The sequence below is a fragment of the Panthera tigris genome, chromosome E1, assembly GCF_018350195.1.
Source record: "Panthera tigris isolate Pti1 chromosome E1, P.tigris_Pti1_mat1.1, whole genome shotgun sequence".
Taxonomy (NCBI): Eukaryota; Metazoa; Chordata; class Mammalia; order Carnivora; family Felidae; genus Panthera; species Panthera tigris.
The window spans coordinates 799,229-825,190 of record NC_056673.1 but is presented as its reverse complement, the minus strand read 5'-3'; the positions used below and the strand labels follow the sequence as shown (position 1 = coordinate 825,190).

Here is a 25,962-nt window from a genome sequence, read left to right as displayed (position 1 = left end):
CGCAAACAGCCCTGTTGTCACTGAGCCCCTCCAGAATGTTCTCACCTCACCCCCCACTCAAGTCCATCCCAGGGTCCACGAAGCCCAGGCCTCTGCAGCAGGGAGTGGCCGGCCCCCTCCAGCCCTTACCCTCCCGTTCTGCCTCAGACCACAGACATGCCCATCCATGACTGTACATCATGGGGCTGGGATCGTTTTGCCCCGTTTCTAGAAGTGTTCACAGAGTGCACCGCTGTACCACAGACAGAACAGGAACTGGTGGACCACTGATACACACACAATGTTTGAGTGAACGAAAGAAGAAGGATTGAGGGGCGCCTGGGGGGCTCAGTCGGTTGAACGTCCGACCTCGGCTCAGGTCACGATCTCACGTCTGTGAGTTCGAGCCCCGCGTCGGGCTCTGCGCTGACAGCTCGGAGCCCGGAGCCTGCTTCGGATTCCGTGTCTCTCTCTCTGCCTCTCCCCCCGCCCACAGTCTCTCTCTCAAAATAAAGAGGTGAAAAAAAATTATTAAAAGAAAATAAGGGGTGAAAGGGAGGCTCGCTGTCTACCCTGTACACTTGGACAGGAAAGTCGGGGGTTACGCGTTCTATAACCGGCTTTGCGCGTGTGCACACACACACACACACACACACACACATACACACACGAAAGAAGAGTTCACTCCAAGATTTGGAAAACAGCGGCACAAACCTCATGGCTTCGTGCGCAACAGCACCTGTCAACGCACTGGCCTCCTGAGCCTCTTCCTGCTGGACAGACCGCTCTCTGGCGGCGTCTCTGGGGCCGGGCCTCACCTTCAGCCAGGCGGCACTACAAAACACGGAGAGTCACGCCCTGGGGACCCCTCCCGGGACAGCCAGCCCCGAGGACACGGATGCAAGCGGGGGCCGGGGCTGGAGGAGGAGGGAGCCGCCCCGGGATCCAGGCTCAGTGCCCACGGAGACGCTTTCCTCCGCCCCCCACACGCCACCGCGTGTCGAGTGGAAGAGAGCTAGGGGTGAGCGTCAACAAAGCCCCACTAGAACCCAGATTTAACGTGACCCAATTACTTTCCACGGTGCAGAGCGGCCCTCTCCCGCGGGCCCGACCCAGCACCGTGACCCACACCTTCCCCGCGCTCCGCACACACCCAGGTCTCTCTGGTCTGCGGCATAGACTTCCACCGACTGACATTTTTTTGAGCTTCCACGTGAGTTCGCGGCTTTGTGCCAGGACACACACAAAAGTACGGAACTTCGAGCAGAGGGATAAACGCAGCAAAGCCCGCGGTGACATCAGGACGCCTGACTTGAGACCCCGCTCTACTACAGAAGGCGCCGGACCCTCTCCGCGCTGCCGCGTCAACTTGAAAACGAGGCCGCGCGGGCACGTGTGTCATTCACACGACACCGCGGGAGTCTCCAGGTGGGCCCATCCGCCAGGCTTTTCCCCGTCACCTGCCGGCCTCCGGAAGGGTGGGCCCTCCTCCCCACATCCCTGCTCCACCACGCTTCCAGCAACTTCCGTCCCACGGAAAACAGACGCCGCTCTGTCCCGATCGATAGTCTCCCTCGGAGACTACTTCCACCTGACCGGACCCCGCTGCCCGGGAGGGCCCGCCTCCCCCCAGCCCTGCGATGGCGCCTCGTCCCTGCGTGCAGTGGATGAGGGGACGGCGGTAACGTCCACATTACCCTCACGTCCCCTGCAGTCGGTGAGATCCGTACGGTTTTATAAGTCAGAATCTGGTCTTAGAGTTAGAATTATTTCTAAACATTCACTCATTCAGCAAAGATTTAGTGAAAGCCCCCCAAGGACCGTGAGGGGTCAGGCCCCGCGCCAGCTCTGGGAGGCATACGGCTCCTGGCCTCAGGTCACTGAATCCACCGCGTGGAGACAGGTGGGGGCGCGCCTGCGACCCCCACACGGGACCACACGCCCACGGCGGGTCGGGGCGGCCCGCTCACCCACAGCCACGGAGGAGAGAGGAACTGTCACCCTCTAGACACAAAGCGCTCGCGTGTTTCTCACCCAGCTAAGCTTTCCTTCCTCATGGGAACCACGGCGGCCGCTCCACCAGCTGTACGTGCTAGGTCACCCTTGACCCGAGGAGGGAGAGCGCGATCACGTACCATTTGGGGGACGCTGGCGGGGACGTGGGGTTTGGAGGCACCCAGGGAGCCCTGAGGTCCCTCACTGGCTGCTGGCTCCTTTTCAGCCTGGATGACACGGTCGTGCGCTGCAGTCTGCTTTTGCCGCGGCCTCGGGGCGGCTGACGGTCCTCAGCTCTGGGGGGTCCCTGTAGGAGAGAAACATGAACCCTGAAGCCAAACGCGTATCAAAGAGGCTCGTTTTAACCTCTGGCTTACGGGAGCTTCGGGCGTCCCCCCGCTGCACCAGACCCCTGACTGGAACGCGCTGTGGCAAATTTGGGGGCGGGTGCACGTCACACTGAACCCCCCAGGTGGGGGCGGGGGTTTACCGGTGGAGCCCCTGGATTTGCCACCTTTTAATATGTGTGTGTGTGTGTGTAACATACACGTATGCGTGCATGTGTGTGCGTGTACAGATGGAGTCCCTGGATTTGCCCCCTTTGTGTGTGCGTGCACGTATGTATAACGTATGTGTGTGTACAGGCGTGTTGCACATGTGCATAATACCCATTGTGTGTGTGCGTGTACATGTGTGTGTCAGTCTAATATACACGCACGTATATGTATGCCGTCTAATAAACATACGTATCATGTGTGTATAACGTACACGTGTGTATTACGTGTGCGTGATATACACGTGAGTCATGTGTGTGCGTATGTGTACAATATACACGTATGTATATGTATGTATATGTGAGTGCGTATATATATTTATGTTTACGTTTTTCTCTAGTTAAGCAAACACAAAGAAGAGATAATCTGCACGGTATTCTCGGTGAAGACCCTTAACCTCTGAGTCTTAGGTGTCTCATCCATAAAATGGGAGCTGCTTTCCCGTGTTTCCAGGAGGCTGGACGGGCCGCTGTAGAAGCAGCAGAAGGCGCTCTCCAGGCAAAAGCGCCGGCTGCCCTCGGGCAGGCTGGGTCCTGACCTCCCAGCGACTGCCCTCCCCGCCCCCCCCCCCTCGCCCCGGGACTGTGTGGAAAGGAGCGAGACCTGACCCAAGCCAGGATCTATCAGTCACCGTGCCTGGGGCCACCTGACCACACGCAGGGCAGGGTGGCTGTGGAAGCCCGCACTCGCCCATCCGGTGGCAGGGACTACATGAGGGGTGGCTAGGCGGGAAGGCGGTCTTCCGGCTGGTTCGGCCACACTGCAAACAGAAGCTTAAAACGTAACGTAGCCTCAAGCCAGCTGGCTCCCAAAGACCTGCTGGAAAGCACTGACCCTTGGACGCCTTTTCCTACCGAGTGGTTAGTATTTATCGATATTTATCTTCAGCAGGAACCAAATCTCAAGCCCCTCCAATTTCACACTTCCAAAGCAGAAGCAGAAAAAACTGAATTTTAAAGTAGCCTGCCCAGTCAAGACCTCGGAATCAAATTCGTTCTGACCTCTCCAAACCAGGACGAGAGAGAACGTCTGGTGGTCACAGCAACATTAAAAACTGTTATCTTTTTTAAAAAAAAAAATAAGGAAACACTATTGGGAGCCGAGCAAAGTCAGCTCAGCCGGGACGGTGGGCTCAGGGGCTCGGGCGGCACCGCCGACCAGCCCGTGACCGTGGCCATGCAGCCGAGGGAGGGAGCGTCCCTACCTGCGGCGGCCCCACCGGTGCCTCCTTCTTCCTGGGCGGTATGCTCCCTGCCCCGGGCCTCCAGGCCGCTGCTCCCGCTCTCGCCACGGCCACGGGCTCTGCCGTGAGGCTCGCGCTGTGGTCCGGAGCAGGAGGGGCTCCTTCCGGACGGATGTCCGCGCCCCTCACACCAAGCCCGTTCCCGTTCGCGGACCGCTGGGTCGCTGCAGGTGCTGCCCCAGGCTGACACTTATCTGCAGGGACAATTCAGAAGGACAAACGGACGTGCTACTCAAGTTGATGACAAGCGAGCGTCCCCTCAGACGAACTCCAGACCTCCGGCCCGGAAACACAGAGGCGTTTTCCTGCCAAGATCACTCCTCGCCCTTGACTCCCCCGCGGACCCACACGGGGAGACACCGAGGCTCACCTCCCACGTGCGCTCCTTCCTGTGACTATAATAATGCCAGCTCCTGACAGACCCCTTCTTTGTCCTCGATCACCCCACCTGGCTACCAAACGTGGTTTTGCTAAAATGTAAATATTTAACTGTCACCTCTCAAAACTTTCACTGGCTCCTAATTTGACACAGAATGAAGTCTGAACTCCACATGACATTCAACTTGTGAGGAGAAAAGAACTAAAACCGTCTACATTCAGGGCGCCTGGGAGGGTCGGTTGGTTAAGCATCCAACTCTCGATTTTGGCTCAGGTCATGACCTCACAGTTTGGGAGTTCGAGCCCCAGGCTGTCAGCGCAGAGCCTCCTTGGGAATTCTCTCTTTCCCTCTCTCTCTGCCCCTCCCCTGCTCACTCTCTTTTTCTAAATACATACATACATACATACATACATACATACATAAATCATACGTACATACATACGTACATTAAGTTTCACTTAAATTTAAAAAGAGGGGAGGGCACCTGGCTGGCTCAGTCGGTGGAGCATGCGACTCTTGATCTCAGGGTCTTGAGTTCAAGCCCCACGTTGGTAGTGGAACTTACTTAAAATTAAAAAATTTACGGGGCGACTGGGTGGCTCAGTCGGTTAAGCAACCAACTCTTGATTTCAGCTCAGGTCACCATTTCACAGTTTGTACCTCCCTCCAACGGGGGACCCTCCTCCACGGGGGACCCTCCCTCCAACGGGGCATCCTCCACAATGGGAGACCCTCCCTCCAACGGGGGACCCTCCTCCATGGGGACCCTCCCTCCAATGGAGCACCCTCCACAATGGGGGACCCTCCTCCACAGGGGACCCTCCTCCATGGGGGACCCTCCCTCCAACGGGGCACCCTCCACAATGGGGGATCCTCCCTCCAACGGGGGACCCTCCTCCATGGGGACCCTCCCTCCAATGGAGCACCCTCCACAATGGGGGACCCTCCTCCACAGGGGACCCTCCTCCATGGGGGACCCTCCCTCCAACGGGGCACCCTCCACAATGGGGGATCCTCCTCCATGGAGGACCCTCCCTCCAACGGGGGACCCTCCTCCACGGGGGACCCTCCCTCCAACGGGGGACCCTCCTCCATGGAGGACCCTCCCTCCAACGGGGCACCCTCCACAATGGGGAACCCTCCCTCCAACGGGGGACCCTCCTCCATGGGGACCCTCCCTCCAATGGAGCACCCTCCACAATGGGGGACCCTCCTCCATGGGGACCCTCCCTCCAACGGGGCACCCTCCACAATGGGGGACCCTCCCTCCAACGGGGGACCCTCCTCCATGGGGACCCTCCCTCCAATGGAGCACCCTCCACAATGGGGGACCCTCCTCCATGGGGACCCTCCCTCCAACGGGGCATCCTCCACAATGGGAGACCCTCCCTCCAACGGGGGACCCTCCTCCATGGGGACCCTCCCTCCAATGGAGCACCCTCCACAATGGGAGACCCTCCCTCCAACGGGGGACCCTCCTCCACGGGGGACCCTCCCTCCAACGGGGGACCCTCCTCCATGGAGGACCCTCCCTCCAACGGGGCACCCTCCACAATGGGGGACCCTCCCTCCAACGGGGGACCCTCCTCCATGGGGACCCTCCCTCCAACGGAGCACCCTCCACAATGGGGGACCCTCCTCCACAGGGGACCCTCCTCCATGGGGGACCCTCCCTCCAACGGGGCACCCTCCTCCATGGGGACCCTCCCTCCAACGGAGCACCCTCCACAATGGGGGACCCTCCTCCACAGGGGACCCTCCTCCATGGGGGACCCTCCCTCCAACGGGGCACCCTCCTCCATGGGGACCCTCCCTCCAACGGAGCACCCTCCACAATGGGGGACCCTCCTCCACAGGGGACCCTCCTCCATGGAGGACCCTCCCTCCAACGGGGGACCCTCCTCCACGGGGGACCCTCCCTCCCCTGTGGGGAACCCTCCCTCCCCTGTGGGGGATCCTCCAGCTTCCCACCCGAGGATGCGGTTGGCTTGCTACTGGCTTTGGGGGTTCAAGTGCACCCGCTGTGGACCAGACACGCACAAACATTTCAGGACACATACCAGCAAGAAGCCTGTCTGCCCTGGAAGGTTGTCGCGCTTCCTGCAGAAGTATCTCCTCTGCTAGGGGAGGTCTCCTCTCGCCTTGTGGCGAAGAACTCCGCCGTCTCTCCAAGGCCCTGTGGCCACCAACGGGAAACCTGGTCTGAACTTCCGGGAAACATTTCTTCACCTTTTTTGGTGACAGTTTCTTTTCCAGGAGGGCTTCCAAAGCCTGCCGCGAAACCAGCGTTCTCTTAGTGTGTCTCACAAAAGTCTGCCCGCTGATCACAAAACTGAAAGCGAGGTCTCGGATAAACGTGCCGTTAAACGGCCAACTCTCATGGTCGTCCAATTGTTGCTTAACTTAATCTGAAAACTTTTTTACTGAGGACATCTGTCTAATCAGAAGGATTCTGCACGTTCTTTTACACGTTTAGTTCGCTAAAACCAACGGCAAAAAGATAAAGAACGTGACTACTTTTAAAGGCAACCAAATCTTAAAAATAAGGATCACCACATTTTAGAAACTAACCCTAGTCTTCAGAACATAACGCTTTACAAGCCTTTTAATTCTCAATAAACATCTCATACACTCCAACAGTATTTTCAGCGTGCAAACGAACCGCATTTTATATACGTTTCCATCAACTACTCCACATGCCCAGCGACCTCGGCCACTCACCCACCCCAGGGGGAGGACGCCTGTGCCCCCTTCCTAAAAGAGACGCACGCTCTCCTGAGCGCCCCCACCCATCGCCCGGTCCGGACGCATCGGGCACAAGTGAGCATGGCAGGGAGACGTCCTCCGGGTGGCAGCGGGCCGAGGGACGGCGCGGCTCCTCAACGAGACAGAAGGAACGTCCCGCACCGCCGAGGAATTCCAAAGTCGGAGTGGGCAGACATCGTGTTTAGGAAAGGTTAGGTTCCGGTACCCCTGCAAAGTCGGGGGAAGCACCGGGTAGCCCCTTGAGGCCCTTTCCAGAATTGTAAACACGTGTCCTCCGAGCAGATCAGCGTGGCCAACAAGTGTTTCTAGTGGGCCTGCCACGCCGTCCGCAGGTCTGAGCGTCCCAGAGCGAGCTCTCCCTACACCACCTGCAAACCACACGCACCGTGCCGGCTGCCGCGACGGTCAGGGCAGAGGGGCCACGAGGGCCACCGAGGGCGTCACCCACCCGGAACTCCCCCTCCAGCGCCCCCTCCCTCCCAGGTCACACTGACACGGAGCTCGCCTTCCGTCTGTGGGCGGACGTGCGGGGCAGTGAGATCCCGCCGGCATCTCGGTGACCCGTCAGCAGGACACGGGGCTCCGGAAACCCCTGCAGCCCACGGGCCGCGTCAGGGACGGGTGGCAGGCTCACGTGGTGGCACTCGGCAAGCTTCGAGGGCCACGAGGACGAAGGCACTGTCACCGGCAACCACGCAAGACCCTACCCCATCCTGACTCGCACCTGCCGGCTGTGGTTTCCAGAGGTCTCCAGCCACAAGCCTCGAAGCTGTGCGCTCATAGACAAGTATTTCTTCTTGCCCCAAATCGACCTTTCTTGCCAATTTCTTCTTGCCCACTAGCTGCCCGCTGGTGCCCTCCTCCAAGCACTGACAGAAGACTGCTGTACTCTCTCCTTTCCTGTGCCAGTAAAATTCTTTCCCGGATGGCGTGGTCAGGGAATGGAGCGCTCCGGTTAATCAACGGACCCGGTTAACGGTCGCTGTGTGTTCTATACCGAGCCGCCCGTTCTCAAACAAGTGAAATGCAACTTTACAGACCAGACTGTAAAAGCCACAAAATAAAAACGAAGGGCTGCCCCCGTCCTCTGCAAGGCTTCACCGCTAGGCGGCCGGTCTGTCTGGTGGTCCCTGTGAATCCCAACGAAACCGGGCGATGGAAAACATCGCTTCCCTTAGACGCAAAGCCCTCTGAACAAAACCTGGAGTCCGCTTCATACCTCGATTTGCCGCAGGATGTCTATGACCACCTCGGACACAGAGGAGTCGGCGTCCAGCTTGGCGGAGCAGAGGGAGAGCTGGCGAATGAGGCCGCCCAGCTCCCTGCACCGGGCAGGGAGGGGCCGCTCCCCGCGGTCGGCGAACTGGGTCACAAACACGTGCAGGGCCCGGATGGCGCTTCGGTGGGCAGCCGCCAGCCGGGACATCGCCCACGACTGGCGAGGGGGGACAGATGGGAAGTTATTTCGAAACTCAGAACTTGTCAACATTAACCCACCCTCACCGACATTTACGGCCCGTCTTCCTTCTACAGACAACTGTTTCTGTTGTGAAACTTCTTCACGGTAAAGGGGATTAAAACGTTGAAACCTTCTCTCACGGCAAAGGATCTTTTCCTTCCTATTGTCAGTTTCTTACACCAGCAGCAACAGCAACAAAAATCTATTTTCAGACTCTGTTCCTTGGAAGGCGACCCCGAATTCAGAATATTTACTCTGCTCGGCCCTCACTAAGGCTCTGCAAGCGAGCGCAGGGTACCCACCAAACACCGGAGATGCATTTACAAGGAATAAAGGTCAACCACACCAATCCGCAGCCTACCTTCTCGGTATGTTTAATCTTACGTGGACTCAATTTATCCAATTCTTCCTGGATTTCTTTCACCTGTTTCATAAAGGGGGAGAAGTGAAAACTCAGTATCTTTCCACACGTCTTTTTGGTAAAAGAGGACACAGCATGTCTTGTCCAACTCCGACCACTGTTTAAATCACGGCCCTTGAATTCACACAAGGCTCTTCACTCACGTACCCGGAGCAGCGCCCCGGCTGGGAGCCCCAGGTGGTGAACACAGCACGGTGCCCACCTGCCACCCCAGGTCCCCGGCATCGCGGGAACATAACGTGAAGGAGCGAAGGTGGAGGCGGCCCTGGAAAGGGGGGAGGGCCACGCCAGAGCGCGGGGTCCACCCTGTGCCTCAGAGAGCTCCCACGGGGTCAGATGCGTGTTCCGGAACAATCTCTATGGCGGCAGTGTGGGTTGAGGACTGAAACCAAACCCCAGAAGAATACAGAGCAAAATCAGACTAGGGCACTTCCTTTCAATGAAAACATCCAGTTTCTGGTTCAAGCAATAAAGCCAACATGGGACTTAAGTGACCGGAAACGCAGTAAAGGTGGATTAAAGAGTGAGGCACTGAAGTTAGAACAGGCATTTAAGGGGCGCCTGGGTGGCTCCGTCTGTCAAGCGTCTGACTTTGGTTCAGGTCATGATCTCAACGTTTGTGGGTTCAAGCCCCACGTTGGGCTCTGTGCTGACAGCTCAGAGCCTGGAGCCTGCTTCCGATTCTGTCTCCCTCTCTCTCTGTTCCCTCTGCCACTCGTGCCCTGTCTCTCAAAAATAAATAAATGTTATGGGGTGCCCGGGTGGCTCAGTTACAACACAGAACTTCGGCTCAGGTCATGATCTCGCGGTTTGTGGGTTCGAGCCCCGCGTCGGGCTCTGGGCTGACAGCTCGGAGCCTGGAGCCTGCTTCGGGTTCTGGGTCTCCTTGTCTCTGCCCCTCCCCCACTTGTACCCTGTCTCTCTCTCAAAAATAAATAAACATTTACAAAAACAACAACAACAGATGTTTAAAAACAATCTAGCTGCAACATAAAGAACGTGAATGTCTGTTTATCGCCACGAAAGGCATCCCGAGACCCTCAGCACGGCCCCCGTTCCTCACCACTGGGTGAAGACAACCAGTGTTTACTGTTACGGCGTGTGCAGTGGGTCACAGACACGAGATTTCCTCTCGGGCTGCGGCTTGTAGCTGGGACGGGGGCTCCAGGGTACCTGACCGGCCTGTGTCCGCAGAAATACGTGCCGTACAAGCACTGTTCTCCGGGGAAAGGACTCAGGGCTTTTACTGGATTCCCAAGAACCCATGACCCCAAAAAGCCAAAAACCGCTAAAGAGTTGGGCCGTAGGCACGTAATACACAAACACACGTCAAGGCAGACGGCAAAAGGAAGAAGAGTCATGCGTCCGCACGTCCAGGAGATTCGGCCTCACCAACGACCCAGTGTGCTAGCGCTCCAGAGACGGTGGGGCCCTGGCGGCCGGCGCCCCCACCCTCCGCACCTGCTGCTGCAGGGAGTACAGCATCCGGGCACAGCGCACGGCCTGTTCCTGCCTCCTGACGCGGGCTCGCTGCTCCTCATCCGGTTCCAAAGCTTCTTCCGTTCTATCTGCAAACATCGTTTCCCCGAAAGTGGATTACTCACTACAGATGGAAACTTACAAATTTTTCAATTATTCCCAAAGATGATACAGTTGGAGACCTCTGCTTTTCTTAAAAAAAAAAAAAAATGGGGCTCCCATAAAACACTTTTCAACCGGCCAAGAAACGAGGACCGTGCGGGCGTGTGCGTCGCTCACGCACGGAAGAGGCGTGAAGGCCTCAGAGCAGGCCCTCCACGCGGAAAGGACCGCAACCAGACCCCAGTGGACAGTCTACGCCACCGTGAAGCGTCACTTACCGCTTTAAAATTCTTCCTATCGAGCCAAAACCTGTAATGCTTTCTAATTTCTCAAAAATCCTTTATCGGCTTATTTTTATGCTTGACAAGATTCCTTTGACACTTTCTCATCCTGAACCTAAAAGAGAAATCTTCGCACCGACACAGTAAGGCTGCTGGGCTGCCCACAGCCTTCACACGCTGCTCACGGAGCACACCCTGGTCCACCGGGCACTCCACGTCCTCCAAACACGGGCTCAAAGACTCTTGCTTCTGGAAGATTCCGAGGGGCATGCAGGCATCCCTTCCTCTAGACGCGGTTCCCAAATACGTTCATCCAAAACCAGCTCTTCCACAAACTCCAGCACACAAAGCCGGAAAAGCAACGTTTTCCTCGTCCAAGTGTAGTTTATGAACTCAAGTATTCAACACTTACTCACCAAAAAGCCAAATGACAAAAAACGTTCATTTTCAAAAACGCAAAACTCTGAAATCGGGAGTTGTAGATACAGACGCTGTCTCCCGGGAGCCAGACCGCTTGGGTCTCGTGTGGGCTCGCAGCACGGGCACCGTGGACGTAGGGGACGGCATCCGGCTCAGGCGGGGGGGGGGGGGGGGGGGGGGGGTTAATGGAACAGCCAGTGTCTGGCCACACCTGGGAAGCACAGCCGGGCATGTCACAGCCCCTGGAGGGACCCGCGGACGGGGCGAGCTGCTCCCAGTCCGCAAGCAAGTGCGCACACCTGATTCAAGTACGCGCTGTAGGTTTTTGTACCTATTTGCTGTCGATTGTGGTGACGTTGTCGCTATAGTTTAGAAGGTATGGGGCGCCCGGGGGGCTCAGTCAGTTGAGCGTCCGACTTCGGCTCAGGTCATGATCTCACGGCTCTTGAGTTCGAGCCGTGTCGAGCTCTGTGCTGGCAGCTCAGAGCCTGGAGCCTGATTTGGATTCTGTGTCTCCCTCTCTTTCTGCCCCCCTCGCCCACTCATGCTCTGTTTCTGTCTCTCTCTCTCTCAAAAACTAAATAAACGCTAAAAAAAAAAAACAAAAAAAAAAAAAACAAAGAAGGTAAGGACTTGCGACAACCTGAAATGTTGAACTCAAAAACAAATGAGCAAACACCCGACTCAGTCCCTCCCCGGGGCTTGGGGAGCTCTCTCCAGTGCCTGCGTCAGGCCGTATCATCAGAGCAGGGCCCTGTGGCTCTGTCCCCCAACGGCCCGGACTCCGCCAGAGCCCCGAGCAGCAGGAGCGCTGTTGAGCTGGCGCAAGGGTGTCTGAACCGCACCCGGTACCGCGCTCTTCACGGAGACCACAGGGGGATGTCCCTTCTGGCCCAGGACGGGCAGGAACTCTTTTCCCCACGCCACTGTGTTTTGTCTCAGACCCTGTAAATTCTGCAACTGTTACTCCCCCGCGTCCCCCACCGTTAGCCGCCCCCATGGAAGGTCAGAAACAAGCATCACTTTTCCTGGCCACAACCTCCTCAGCGACGTATCTCTGTTCTAGCGCATCCAATCACAGCTGGTTTTGTAAGAGGCACCTTGACCCCCTCCTGACGCGCACACAAGACGTGCACGGAGTCACCTGCAAGGCCCAGGGCCACAGCGGACCCCGAGCGGATCCCAGCACCGGCTCCTCGAGCCCCTGTAGTCACAGCAGCTAGCACAGCCCTAGCCCTCGCGCCCCAGGCAAACGCGGGGCGAAAAGAACACTGAACAGCTGTGGAACCGGTCTGTGACGACCACGCACCCTCCCTTGTGCCCGGGGTCAGCGGTCAGACGTCCCACACGCCCCAGCCCCGTCACGGCCACGTTAAAACAGACTTTGTGGAAATACGCACACATCACGCTCCTTGTTCAACAAAGCACAAACGATTTTGCCAGAAGGGCTTCTGGATGAAGAAGGGTCGCCTGCATCCAGGAGCCGGAGGACCGCAGGTGGGGGGGGTGGGGGGTGGACAGCAGGGGGCCACCTGCAGGAGCGAATGGCCCAGGGGGGCCTCTGCCAGGAGCAGGGGCCAGGCCAGGGCAAGGTCGCCAGGAAGAAAGCCCTCCCGCGCGGTCCAAGTCCGCGTGCCTTGTCACCGGTGCTCAGGCTCCCGGGGGCGGGGGTCCCGAGGGAGTGTGTGCTACCCCCCCCCCCCCCCCCCCCCCGCTCTGGGCCTCCCATCCAAGTGATGAGCCCTGTCGCTCTCACCTCTTTTAATTACTTCTTCCATTCTACGGACGCAAGTGGTCAGCTCCTCCTGGAGTCTCTGCACCCCCAGCAGGCCCCGCGGGCCACCCGTCCTGGCGTGCGGCTGGGGCCCCGGCTCCAGGGCGGGGGGCTGCCCCGGCCGCGGGGTGCACAGGTGAACCTTCGCACCCGAGCAGGAAGCTCCCCGCCCGCACGTCTCGTGGCTGCAGTGACACATTTCCCGGCTCCTTGCCTCCTTCCTCTGCTCCCTGTGCTCAGGCACCTTGTGCTCGGGGTGTCCCCACCTCTGACAGGTTTGGGGCTCGCTTCTGAGACGCTGCTGTCTCACGTGCTGTTCGAACTGCCTGCGTCTCACGTCCCTCTTGGCCAGGTGGACGGCATAGCTGAGCCTCTCCTCGGAGATGACGGAGAAGGAGGCCGAGCCGCTCACGTCGGGCCCGGCTCTGAAGCCCGGATCCCCGCCACGGTAGGACTCGCCGTACGAGTGCGTCAGTTTCTCGATTCTGATCGCGTCGGGGCAGGAATAGCGCGCGGCCAGGTTGCTGGAATGTGCAGGAACACTCCTGTTGAACTGCAGCTGGTTCTTAAAAAAAAGGCAAACAAAGGTGGGAGCGCGTGAGAACACACTGCGCCACGTGGGAGGGTGTGCTCTCCCCACCCGAGCGTCCCTGCTGAGACGCATTCTCCTTGTGCGTGGACGGAAGCGGCCACCCTCGCACGCCCCCGGCTCCCCCGTGTCCCCGCCGCTGCCCGGCAGCACGCGGGGTCCTCTTCCGAAAGGCAAAGCCCCACGCGGCGGCCGGAGAGCCCCTCGCGCCCTGGTCTCTGCCTCGCCTCCAAGCGCCAGGTTCCGGGAGAGGCGCCGCCGTCCATGCTGAGCCTGGCCGACGCCGCTGTGGACGCCCAGCCGCCCACCTGCTGGCCGCGCCACCCCGCCCTGCACCTCAGCACACCTGGTCCCCACGGTCCCCGCACGCCTCCTACGCGGGCTTCAGTTTTGGTCAGTTTTTTTTTTTTTTTTTTTTTTAATTTTTTTTTTCAACGTTTTTTATTTATTTTTGGGACAGAGAGAGACAGAGCATGAACAGGGGAGGGGCAGAGAGAGAGGGAGACACAGAATCGGAAACAGGCTCCAGGCTCCGAGCCATCAGCCCAGAGCCTGACACGGGGCTCGAACTCGCGGACCGCGAGATCGTGACCTGAGCTGAAGTCGGACGCTTAACCGACTGCACCACCCAGGCGCCCCAGTTTTGGTCAGTTTTAATCCTGACACAAGCGAGTTTTGTTTTGTCTTTCTCTTAATGAACACGGGCACTTCCGTAGCCTACTGTTTGCATTATTTTCCATGGCTGCGCTTTCCAAACTCCCATGAATGGCCTTTTCATGCTCAGCTGAGCTGTAACCCTATTAACCATTTACACGGTTCTCATTTTTCCACCAACGGACACGTTACTTCCACTAATATCGCCACGCATTTATTTTCTCTCATTTTAAAGCATTTCCTACGGACGAAACACCTGTTCTGGGATTACTGAGTCAAGGGGAACGAATGATTTCACAACCACAGGCCCCATGCAGCCAACGGCCCCGAGGGTCTGCGCACACTCCATGATGCCTTTAATCTGGGGACGGCCTCTGGGCTCTCGTGACAAAGTGCACACGTGTGATCACGTGACAAAGAGTCACTTTCAAACAAACCCCCCGTAGGGGCGCCTGGGTGGCTCAGTCGGTTAGCGCCAACTTCGTCTCAGGTCATGATCTCCCAGTTCGTGGGTTCGAGCCCCGCGTCGGGCTCTGTGCTGACAGCTCGGAGCCCGGAGCCTGCTTCGGATTCTGGGTCTCCCTCTCTCTCTGAACCTCCCCTGTGCGCGTACTCTTTCTCTCTCTCAAAGAGAAATAAATACTAAAAAAATTTTTTTTAAACACCATAACCAAAATCAAAGAGCTGAAAAATTAGAAGAAAAGTATTTATAAATACAAAGGGCCCCCTATATAAACACATGTTTAAAAGGGAGGTGAAAAAAGATCAAAACAGTAGGAAATGGGAAAACACAGGAGCAGACCAATTATACAAAAAGATACAAACATGACACTGTAACATAGGAAAAGTTGGTCAATCTCATAAAAACACAAATTAAAAACACACTGAACCAGCAGCCGACTGCAACAAGGGAGAGGGGTGGCCGTGCTGTGGCAGGTACAGCTGTGGGCAGGGCCCAGCCCCAGGGACAGGCCCACAGGCGCTCCCCCCCCACCCGCCACACTGGTGACAGGGGGTCCCCGCACGGCCCCGGGGACAGGCCCACAGGCGTTCCCCCCACCCCCCCGCAGCCACCACAATGGTGACAGGGGGTCCCCGCACGGCCCCGGGGACAGGTCCACAGGCGTTCTCCCCCCCACCCCCATCACACTGGTGACAGGGGGTCCCCGCACGGCCCCGGGGACAGGCCCACAGGCGCTCCCCCCCACCCCCCCCGCAGCCACCACACTGGTGACAGGGGGTCCCCGCTGGTAACTGCAAAGTGCGGAACCCACCTGAAGGTCCATGTAGGAGAGCGGCCGAGTCAGCTGGGAGCACTTCGAAGAAGGAAGAAACAGTGAGCCTCCGCGTGCACCCCTCTCTAAACCCCAGCAGGCGGCGCTGAGACACCCTGCTCCGTGCAAAGGGCCGGTGCACCAAGACGGTCCGTGACTGCTACCCTTCGAGCGGGGAACGGATGTGTCATGACAGGACACACGTGCGTCTGATCACTTGTGCCAAGAAACCTAGGAACGGAACATCAGAGACGGGCTCGGTCAGGTGTGTGCGTGGGGGGTAGGAGGGCGGGACGGAGGAGGTGCGGGAGGGGATCACACTCTCCGACGCCTTCTGGCGCCGGCACACGGGGGGCCCGCTAACGCGTCACGTGGAGGAGACAGGGAGGCAGGAAGGGAAGGAACCAAACCCGTAAGGATAAAGGACAACCCTGAAAAGGAATACTAACAGAAACCCGTGCGCCAAACTGAATTTCTGACGAGTAACATAACCACACGACAGTGAGGGGTAAGAAAAATTAACCTGAGTAACTAGGTTATGCAGCCTCGGGTTAAAACGATGCTGAGCTCTTGAGGGCGGGGCTCTGCCTGGGGAGGCACGGACCGGATTGCGGCAGGGAAATCCCTGCACGTTCTGAGACCGAGCAGACACACGTGGACAACTGGGGTGGATGACAGGAGTCACAAATGGGAGGTGCCGGGCTGCCACGGACGGCGTGCGTGTGAGCTGGCCCGGGCTGGGGGGCGGGGGAGGCGGGGTGCACCGCCCGTGTCGGCCCACGGGTACGGACGCCTGTCCCCACTTCTGTCCTCCGGGACGGCCTCGCACGAGAGCCCCCGGGAATCAGTGTGCCCACTCAGTACCCACACGTGAGTTCTAACTTCCATTCTCCACCAGAGGGAGGAGGATGGCCAATTCCGGGGCTGGGACAGGGGAAAAATATGCTGGCCCCGGAACGCCTTTTTATACCAAATGTGGCCACAGATCGACAGAGACGTGTGAAGGGGCGGCGGAGTCAGCCTGGAGGGGCTCCCACTCGGCCAGGTCAGGGCCCTTCTCAGTACCCTCCCGGACACAGCCAGGCTCGATGAATCTGCTCTGATACCAAGAGGTCAGTCACCACGTAGCAACCATCAGGGCAAAAACTACCAATGAAGGCCGAACGAGGAGATCAGTCTGGGGGTGAAAGGGTGCGAACAAGGTCTCAAAGTCAGACACCCCCGACTACGGAAGGTGAACGGGCCAGCGACTTCACGGGGGAAGCCTGGCGGGTGCCACCGTCACCCTCACCCCGGGGCTGGAGTGAACACTGCCGGGTGGGGGACTGACGAGGTCGACACGCGTACCTCCCAACGGGACACACGAGGACTCAGCATCACACTGGGGTTTTCCCGCCACGGGTGTGTAACCCGAATGTCACTAGGAAGGTCGGGCAAACCCAAACGGATGGAAAGTCGCCCAATAACTGGCTTGCATTTGTCAACAACGTTGATGTCGTGAAACACAAAGTCTCAGAAACTGTTCGGACCCAAGGAGCTAAGCAAACACGATGAGTCCCGCAGCTCAGTGACCCTGGTTCCTTTCACTGTAAAGGACATCATTGGGCCAACTCAGAAAACCTCAGGACGGCCTGAACATCACATGGCAACACTGTCCTAACGTGTACTTCTCGATTTCCATCACCACGTTATGACTACGTAAGAGGAGTCCTTGTCTTCAGGAAATACACACCAAGTCCTTAGTGGTAAAAAGGTATCGCGGCTGCCACTTGTACTTTGCCGGTTTAGAAAACGTGTGTGCATGCGCGTGTAGATGTGTATGTGCGTATGTGTGAGCAGGTGTGCATGTATGTGTGTGCCTGCAACACGTTGCGTGTGTAGGGAGGGAGGGAAAATGTGACAGAAGTGTTAGCACGTGGGGAGTCCGGGAGCAGGAGCAGGGCACCCAGGAATTCTGGGTACCGTCGCTGTAACTTTCCTGGGTGAAAACCACACGGAGCTATTACGCCACGCCCACCAGAATGGCCCTGATGAACACAAACACCGCCGGGCTGGCAAAGGGGCCAGGGTGCCCATCGCCGCAGGTAGGGACGGGCAGCGGCACAGCCCAGGAGAAAGGTCCGCTGGTTTGTTAGAAAACTAAACGTACCCCTGCCTTGTGACCCAGCGATCTCACTCCCGGGCATTTACACAACAGAAGCGCAGGCATGTTTACAAACGTGTACAAGAATGTCCACGGCAGCTTCATCTGTAAAAACCCACACGAGAGGTTGGAGTGTTTGTTACAAAGCAACAGACCACGACCCACATAAGGACAGAGAGAGGGTCACACCCACTGAAAGAAGCCTTACGTGAAAGAGTACGCGCGATCTGGTTCTACTTAGAATGGGCAAAACTAACCCACGGTGGAAAAACCCAGAATGGCTGCCTGCGAAGGGTAGGAAGGGGCGTGAGAGAACTTTCTGGAGCCATGGAAAAGATCTCTATCTCGACAGAGGCACGAGTGACACCTGTGTACACGTTGGTGGAAACTCAGCAAACGTGACAAGATGTGTGCATTCTGAGGTATCCAACTCAGACCTACAGTTTGCACCGAGGGAAAGCGGAAATTCCGAGAGTAAGTTCCAAGAGTCAGTTCTGGAGGGCGACTCCGCACGGCGCCGGGTCTGCAGCTCACGCTGTGCATTTCAGAACGTGCGACGCGCCGGTGAGCGGATTGCGGAGGACAGACACGCAAGGAAACTAGTGGGACAGTAACGGAACTTGGGCGTTCCCTGTAGAACTCGGCTCTGCTGTGTGAAGATTTTCCGAAGTTCGCCGTTGGAGGGAAACGTATTTCGGTGGCGACCAGGTGAAGCCGGAGGGTAACTGGTCATTAAGTGACGTGACGCAATCACCTGTGTCCATTTTCTTAGGTGTGATAGTGCGTAAGCAGGAGTGCTCTAAAACGCTGAGCAGTGGAGTGTGCGGACGGCCGCAGCTGGCTTTGAAACGGCTCCCCAAACACCGGAGGGCAGAACAGCGCACGCCGCTCGAAGTGTCAGATCTCGAAGGTGGTTTAAAAGGCGTTGGCCGTCTTTTTCTTGCAGCTTCTGTTCCAAACGCGTCGCGCTAAAAACCTGAAGACAAGACAGAAGTACCTGGGTCTGGCGCCGGCTGGTCACTCCTCCCGTCCAGTGGGACGCCAGGCTAGATGAGCACGGCGGGGAGCCGGCCTGCCCCGGCCCGTTCCGTCAGAGGGCGGAGCGCTGGCGAGAGCCCACCTAGGGTCATCGGTCATCGCCTGCAACGGGAGGAGGCTGCTTTCAGACCAAGGGCGATCGAACACCGGAAGGAGGGGACACCATGCCACCCTCAGAGGACGGTGCTCTAGAGGAGGCCCGCAGCAGCCTCGCGCTGACCAGCACGGGTGCTCCGGGAAGGTACCGGCCAGGGTCCTCCACAAAAGCGTCTTCCCTTTCGGAATCCTCCTTTCCAAGAGAACGGGGGACGCACCGGGTGAGTGGCTACCCGTCGAGCCCAAACCTCAAGGGCCACCAGTGAGACGTTACTCCAGAAACGGCTCTGCCACGGGAACCAGGCAGCCTTCTGCACACAGTCCTCGTGAGCAAACCCTAGCCACTCGGCGAGGGGCGGCGTGCTCACTCCCCGGGGCTAGCTCGGCAGGGCAGAGCCGACCGGCTCCGGGCGAGGCCTCGGGGTCAGAACACCGAGATCCCTGCCAGGATCTGCCACTGAGTAGCGGAAGGGCCCCCAGACCTGCAACCCCACACCCCCCACACGCACCCCGTGAGCCGACAGCCCGGAAAGCGTTTTCGTCAGGATTTGTAGGGACGTGGCCGCGCTCACCCCGCTGTCTCGGACCGCCTCCTCAGACGCCGATCACGCCTGCCTCGTGGCGTGCCGACCACACACCGGTCTCTGTTATTGACCTACTTCACGGCCAGGCCCCAGCCTTCCAGCTATGCCAGCTTCCCGGGGGCCGGGCCCGGTCCCGCTGCTCCGAGATTCCCCACAATACAGGGTTCTGAGCAGAGCAGATAATTGAACTCAACGTCTGTTGAATTAAGCTGATTTTCCACAAACCGATTCATTTTAGACGTACTGGTGTGTTTGTGCTCTCAAAGAATCCTACAGCGAATCAATTGGGAAATCCAGGTTTAAAAAAAAAAAAATCCCTAATTTAAGCTTTTGAGTAAACCCAAGGTCTGTAGACTGGATTTGCTTCAAGACAGATACACGTGTAGGAACAGAAGGGCAGCTGTTCAAGATTCCCTGTTCCCACAGCTGCAGAGACGAGAGCGACGACGAAGACGGGAGGGCACGGGGGCGAGGCAGTCCCGCTGGCTTTTGTCACCACGGTCACCACAGTCCAGGGCAGCCGCCGCAGAACGGAGGAGCCCGCAGAGCTGGGGCCGGGGCCCCTGCGGGTTCTATGTGGCGACACTTTCCCCGGAAGCCAAAGGCCTAGGACTCAGGGCTGCACTAGGGAAACACTAGGTGACCGCCCCCCCGCCCCCGCCCTGGCCCCCCGCTGCAGGATACCTCGAGTGACTGACACACACACACACACGTACACAGAGTCCAGTGACACCCACCCCACTGTTCCCCTATACACATTCCTGGGACGCCCCTCTCTCTGCAACCTGTCCCTTCCCCACTGCTCCAGGACACCTCCTAACTTGTCACCCGATAGACCCAGGAAGCCTCCACAAAGCATCTGTCCCAGATCCCCAAGACACCCCTACGGCCTGCGCCTCCGTCTACAACCCAGGACCAACCTCCCCCCAGCCTGTCCCCTCCCAAAGAGCCCAGGACACCCCCCACCCCGTTCCCTACATGTGCTATGAGAAGGCCCCCCTCAACCTGTCCTCCCCCAAAGGGCTCCCCCGGACCCTCACTGCAGACGCTCCTCCGGCCTGTGCCCCCCCACTCTGCTGCGGGTGACCTCTGAGATGGCCGATGCCCGTCTCCTGCCCTGCAACCGGGGGCACAGGGCCTCTTGTCCCTGAGGCTGCAGGCACGTTCTCACAGCGGCTCTCTTCCCCTGGGGGCCGCGGGCAGCTCCAGGACCGGGTCCCACACCCGTGGGCAAGAGGCGCCCCCACTGCCTGTCTGCCTCCCGCCTCCCCCCACGAAGCCCCAGCTCCCTCCGCAGACGGCGTCCTGGACGCTGGGAGGCCGGCGGCAGCCTCGGCGGCTTCTTCCCCGGCACACCCAGTCACCCACACCACGGCAGGTACGCGCCCCGCTGCGGGCACCCCCACAGCCGCGAGCACCCCCAAAGGCAGGGGCACCCCTGCAGCCTCAGGGACCGGCCCGCTGGCCCTTCTCCTCCACGGGCCATCCGCAGGTCCCTCCGTCACCGGTCTCTGTCCCCACACGCCCGAGACATCCCCACAGCTGGCGTTGGCCATCATCGGCCCGGGGGCCCCCGCCGCCGTGGGCACCCCCTCGGCCCCAGGCATCTCAGCAGCCTGTCCCCCTCCCAGCGAGCCGGAGGGGCCCCCCGGGCCCAGCCTCTCCCCCGTGGGCCCAGGCATCCCGCCGCTGGGGGGCAGCCCCATCCGTGAGGGACCCCTGGCGTCTATGGGTGCTTGCACCGTGTCCCTCTCCCCCCACAGGCCTGCGACACCCCCGGGGGCGGACTCCTCCCGGACCGGCCGGGGCGTCCTGGGAGCCACGGGCACCGGGGCAGCGGCAGACGCCCCTGCACTCGGTCTCTGTCCCCAGGGTCTCGGCACACCCCCAGAGCCCGTCTCCTGCCCCGCGAGCCCGGGCGCTTCAGGACCCCCGATGGCCTGCCCCCTCTCCCACGGGCCTGGGAAAGCTGCAGAAGCCGCAGTCTCCCCCGCAGACCACGGCCCCTCGGGAGCCACGGGTAACAGGGCAGCAGAGACGCCGTCGCACAGGCTCAGGCCACCTCGAGAGCCGCCGTCCTGGCACGTGGAGCCGGACACCCACACGGCGGCGGGCACGGCCGCAGGCGCCCTCGCGAACCCCCCCGGGCCGCACCTGTGCCTGGGCAGGACTGCGGCCCCAGGCAGCCCCTCTGCCTGTCTCCTTCTGCACAGACAAGACGCGTCCCTGGGGCCGGCCTCTTGACCCGCAGGCCCGGGGGCCCCCAACGCTGCGGGCGGCAGGGTCTCCTGCTCCCCCAGAGCCTGCCTCCCGTCCCACAGGCTCACAACACCCCCACAGCCTGTGTCCCCCGCAACCACCCCCGGCGCCCCCAGGGCCCGCTGCCCGTCCCACAGGCCTGGGGCAGCCCCGTAACCCGCCTGTCCTCCCAGGGCCCCTGGTCCCGCCACCGCTGCCCCCACCGGCTGCTGGGTCCCCCACACACCAGGGATGCTCCCGCAGCCCGTCTCCCTCCCCAGGGCCGCGGGCACCCCCAGGCCCTGCTCCACACTCCACAGGCCTGGAGCGCCTCCAGGGCCCACCCGCAGCTCGGCAGGACCGCATGCCTCTGCGGCGTGTGCGGCTGCCCAGGAACCCGGGTCCCCTCCAGAGCCGGTCTCTACCCACACAGCCTGCCCCCGTTCCCTGAATCCTGGGTCACCCCCACATCTAGCTTCCTCTTCAACAGCGCAAGGCACCCCCACGGGCTGTCCAGTGCCCCACGTGCCAGGAGCACCCCCAGACCCCATCCCCTCCACGGCCTGTCCGTTCTGCCACGCGCCCAGGGCACCTGCACAGCTGGCTTCCTCCTCCACCCTGCCGGGCGCCCCCACAGCATCAGGCAGCACCCTGGAAGCCTGCCCCCCTCTCCATGAGCCCGGGGTGTCCCCACAGACGGTCTCTGGGCCGGGAGCCCCCGGCACCTGCAGGGACTGCCCTCTGCCCCACGGACCACGGGCACTCCCCCAGCCCCTCTCCCTGTCCACAGGCGCGGGCCACCCCGCGGCCTGTCCTCTCCCCAGCAGGTAGGGCACCATCCCAGGCACACCCCCAGGCAGCAGGCCAGCCGCCTGTCCCCGCCCGCACAGGCCTGGGACCCTCTCACAACCCGCCCCGGGCCGGACGCCTGTGGACACTCCCGAGGCCCGGGGCATTGCCCGAGCCTGTCCCTTCACCCAGGGCCCCGTGAGACCACCCCGGCTCGTCTCCACCCAGGAGGCCCTGCCGGGGACGCCCCTGTCAACCGGTCCCTCTCCCGCGGGCACCGGGTGGAGCTCCACTCTGCTTCCCTCCCCGCACCCCGCCGCCGCCCGCATAGCCTGCACCTTCAGCCACAGCTCCAGGATGCTCTCGTGCCCCATGGATCCCGGGCGGCCTTTCCGCTCACAGCCCCGGGGGCTCCGGTAAGGCGCCCCGTCCTCCTCCCCGCCGGTGCCCGTCACCCACACCGACCCGACAGGCCCCACCACCTGGGGCTCCCCCACCGCGCCGTCCACCCACACGGCCCCCGGGTCCCCCGCGGCCTCCGCCGAGCCTGCGGCGCCGGGGGTCCCCGAGGCCTCCGGCCCGTTCGCCCCCGCCGCCCCGGCCGCGTCGGCCTCCGCTCTCCTCCCCCGGGGCCGCCGACAGTCTCGCAGCCTCTCTGCGCTCACGCAGCGCGTGTCCCACGCCGAGGTCGTCGCCCGACGCCCCGCTCCCCGGCCGCGCGGCGCCCCCGCGGCCCCCCTCTTCCCCCACGGCCTCCCGCGCCCGCGCCCCGGCCGGCTGGGCCCCACGCAGCGGCCCGCCGCCCCGCTCATGGCTGCAGGCCCGCCCGCGCCGCCCCGCTCGGCCCCCCGCCCGCCGCCCGCCGCCCGCCGCCCGCCGCCGCGGCCGCCGCACACACGCACGCACGCGCTCGGCCCCGGCCCCCGAGCTCCGCGGGAGCGGCGGTGACGGGGCCCGCGAGCGGCGGGGCCGGCCGCGGCTCAGGGGCTCCTGTCCCCCGGGCCCACGAGTCCGGGCGCGGCTTCCCAGAGTCCCCCCGGCCCCGGCCCGAGCCCACCTGGCCTGGGGCGCGGCGCGGCTACCGGGGAGCGGGCGGGGGGGGGGCCGGCTAGGCCGCGCTTCCGGCCGCTCGCGCGGTCGCCATAGCAACGGGCGCAGGGCGGCCTGGGAGCCGTTAGGGCTCCCGAGCCGCCTAGGGGTCCCGGGGCTGCACGGCGGCAGGGTGGGCAGCCGCCGCCCATGGGGCCCGGGCCGGGGCGGCTGGGGCAGAAGCCCGGGTGCCTGCGCAGGGCCAGCGCGGAGCGCGCGGAGGGCACGGGCCAGCCACAGCCGGAGGCGGGACGCGGCGCGGAGGCCTTCTGGCCGCCCCAGGCTCCCGTAGCGCCGCGGAGCCCCGCCGGCCGCGCCCCCGGAAGCGGCCGCTCCCCGCCCCGCCCCGCCCCGCGGCGGCGCCTCCCGGAGACCCGGCCGGCGGTGCGCGGCGCGCCCTCCCGATGGCCGGCTACGAGGTGGTGAGCGTGTCCGGCTTCGAGGAGTTCAGCCGGGCGGTGGAGCAGCACCACGGCAAGACCATCTTCGCCTACTTTACCGGCTCCAAGGACGCCGGCGGGAAGAGCTGGTGCCCCGACTGCGTGCAGGGTGAGAGGCCGGGACTCGGGGCCCGCGGCGTGGGAGCCGAGCGAGAGCCAGACGAGGGGGCTCGCCGACCCTCCCCGCCGCTCGACCCGGATACCGCGCGCATCCAGTCCCCGAACAGCCGTCCCGTCCCCGGCGCGCTTCGTGTGTCCGGGACAGGGGAGCCGGTCGTCCGCCGTCAGCGAGGACGTCCCGCAGCGTTCTAGGTGCCCGTGGCGCGGGGGCCCATCTGCCCTCGGATTTGGCCCTCGGCCTTCAAGTGGTTTTCTGGTCGACCTCAGTTACGGTCTGAGGACTTGAGCGAAGACGGAAGGGAGGAGGGAGGGACGCTGTTCCTCGGTGCCGGATTCTAGAGCCGATGAGTAATTGTTTTATATCAACTTTTGTTTTAAAGCGGAGCCAGTCGTGCGAGAGGGGCTGAAGCATGTCAGTGAAGGATGTGTGTTCATCTACTGCCAAGTGGGAGAGAAACCTTAGTAAGTGCCCGCGCGCAGTCCCTCCTGTCCCGGACGCTAGACTCGCGCACTTAGGCGGGAAGGGCCTCGGCGACTAAGGGTCTGCGAGCTTAGGGCGGTCGGGCAAGTCAAACAATCAGACACGATTAAAGTCCTAGTCCTCAAGCTTTTACAAACATTTACAAAGAAACCAGTGATTACTGAAAGACTAAATGTAGGAATGTATCAAATATTAAATGGGGAGAAACCAAGTAAATGTTACCCATAATCACTTTTTCTTTTTCGAAACAGTTGGAAAGATCCAAATAACGAGTTCAGAAAAAACCTGAAAGTAACTGCGGTGCCTACACTCCTTAAATACGGAACAGTAAGTGTCCGTCGTGCCATTGTGGCGGGACTACAACTCCCCCCCGTCAAAACTCCTGTTCTGGATTCAGATTTTAAAAGATCTCGATGTTTGTTCCCAGTGGGGATCTATTAAAATGCACAGCTTGGCTGTCCATCCTTATGGGCAATCAGATAAACTATTAAAAATGCCAGTATCTTAAGTATTAGGTCTTTTTCATGCTTTGTGAAAGCCACTCTGTTTTAAAATTCTCTAAGCACTGCTCAAGAAAGTTGGGTAACGTAATTCCTTAAAATACTAGCATCGATGGTTGTTTTCTACTGACTTCAGGATTCTGGCTAAAAAGAAGGCCCCTCCTCCAGTTTGGCCATGGCCAAAACTAACGAGTTCTAAACTAACGAGGTGAGGGAAGGCGATGGTGCTGGGCTTGCTGTCTCTTGTTTTAGTCCATGGAGCTGAGTATTTTAATGATTTATCTTAAGGCAAATAGTTATTAGAACTATCTAATAAGACTTGTTACAACTAGATGATGGTCTTTGAATAGCATGGTTTCTCCGTCGTAAGATTGGTGTTAACTCAAGGAAGAACAACTCCTTCCCTCCCTAATAACATTTTTGTAGCTGTGGGTTAAGATTAGACTGCTCTTCTCTTACAGCCTCAAAAACTGGTGGAATCCGAGTGTCTCCAGGCCAACCTCGTGGAGATGTTGTTCTCCGAAGATTAAGTGTTGATGATGACAGCTGTGTCTTGATTTCCTGATCTGCTCTGGCATAAAAGCAGTTGCGTACTTGCTTTGAATTCATGTTAGCAATAAATAAATAAATGAATGACGATGTAAAAATAGTTTATGTCTAAACAGTGCTATTAAAATGCTCACGAACCCTCAGTTTGCCTGCAATATTTGAATTTCTAAGATACAGGTAAAATAAGCCTTCAGGAGTGGCAGTGACGGCACTGGGAATGCATTATTGGAGGTGACAGAAATATCTAAAAGTCCCTACCAGTAAAGGCAAATTCCAAATCTCCAAAGGAGTTAGGATCTTTTACCGTAAATGCCACAAATTTACAAAGAACGGCTCCTAAAACACCTTGTCTGGCTTTAGAACGGACAACTTCCCGTAGCCAGTGACGGAGAGCACAGCGCACCTAATGCAGCCTCCCTACCCACTGCGGGCAGTTTTGCTCTCCTGTCTCAAGAGGCTTTCTGGCTCTGGCGGAGGCAGGTGGCACAGGTGGGTCAGAGACCATGTCGTCGAGTGGTGGTGGCCA

General features: G+C 60.0%; 3 protein-coding genes across 3 annotated transcripts in view; 1 reads left to right on the top strand and 2 right to left on the bottom strand.

The window, feature by feature from the left end:
- KIAA0753 (KIAA0753 ortholog) overlaps positions 1-20,190 on the bottom strand; it is a 37,134-nt gene extending 16,944 nt beyond the window's left edge. Inside the window, 11 exon segments of the mRNA XM_042965982.1 lie at positions 694-813; positions 2,115-2,281; positions 3,733-3,965; positions 6,211-6,421; positions 8,136-8,351; positions 8,737-8,799; positions 10,258-10,364; positions 12,835-13,417; positions 15,370-15,600; positions 17,954-18,652; positions 19,156-20,190. Of these exon segments, the coding sequence (XP_042821916.1) occupies positions 694-813; positions 2,115-2,281; positions 3,733-3,965; positions 6,211-6,421; positions 8,136-8,351; positions 8,737-8,799; positions 10,258-10,364; positions 12,835-13,417; positions 15,370-15,381 (1,712 nt within the window). The 5' untranslated portion in view covers positions 15,382-15,600; positions 17,954-18,652; positions 19,156-20,190.
- Positions 20,191-20,213: 23 nt separating this feature from the next.
- LOC122233675 (collagen alpha-1(I) chain-like) lies at positions 20,214-23,069 on the bottom strand. Its single transcript, XM_042967178.1, has one exon. The coding sequence runs from the start codon at positions 23,067-23,069 to the stop codon at positions 20,214-20,216; it is 2,856 nt and encodes a 951-aa protein (XP_042823112.1).
- A 610-nt stretch (positions 23,070-23,679) lies between these two features.
- On the top strand, positions 23,680-25,579 carry TXNDC17 (thioredoxin domain containing 17). The gene is made up of 4 exons (XM_042965983.1): positions 23,680-23,895; positions 24,287-24,368; positions 24,639-24,714; positions 25,349-25,579. The coding sequence occupies exons 1-4, from the start codon at positions 23,751-23,753 to the stop codon at positions 25,415-25,417; spliced, it is 372 nt and encodes a 123-aa protein (XP_042821917.1). The 5' UTR covers positions 23,680-23,750; the 3' UTR covers positions 25,418-25,579.
- Positions 25,580-25,962: the final 383 nt, after the last annotated feature.

Bases quoted from the DNA above. Each gene is read 5' to 3' on its own strand.
- LOC122233675 (XM_042967178.1), bottom strand. From the start codon at position 23,069: ATGAGCGGGGCGGCGGGCCGCTGCGTGGGGCCCAGCCGGCCGGGGCGC.
- TXNDC17 (XM_042965983.1), top strand. From the start codon at position 23,751: ATGGCCGGCTACGAGGTGGTGAGCGTGTCCGGCTTCGAGGAGTTCAGC. The intron at 24,369-24,638 runs GTAAGTGCCCGC...TTTTCGAAACAG, and splicing joins CAAGTGGGAGAGAAACCTTA to TTGGAAAGATCCAAATAACG. The intron at 24,715-25,348 runs GTAAGTGTCCGT...CTTCTCTTACAG, and splicing joins CACTCCTTAAATACGGAACA to CCTCAAAAACTGGTGGAATC.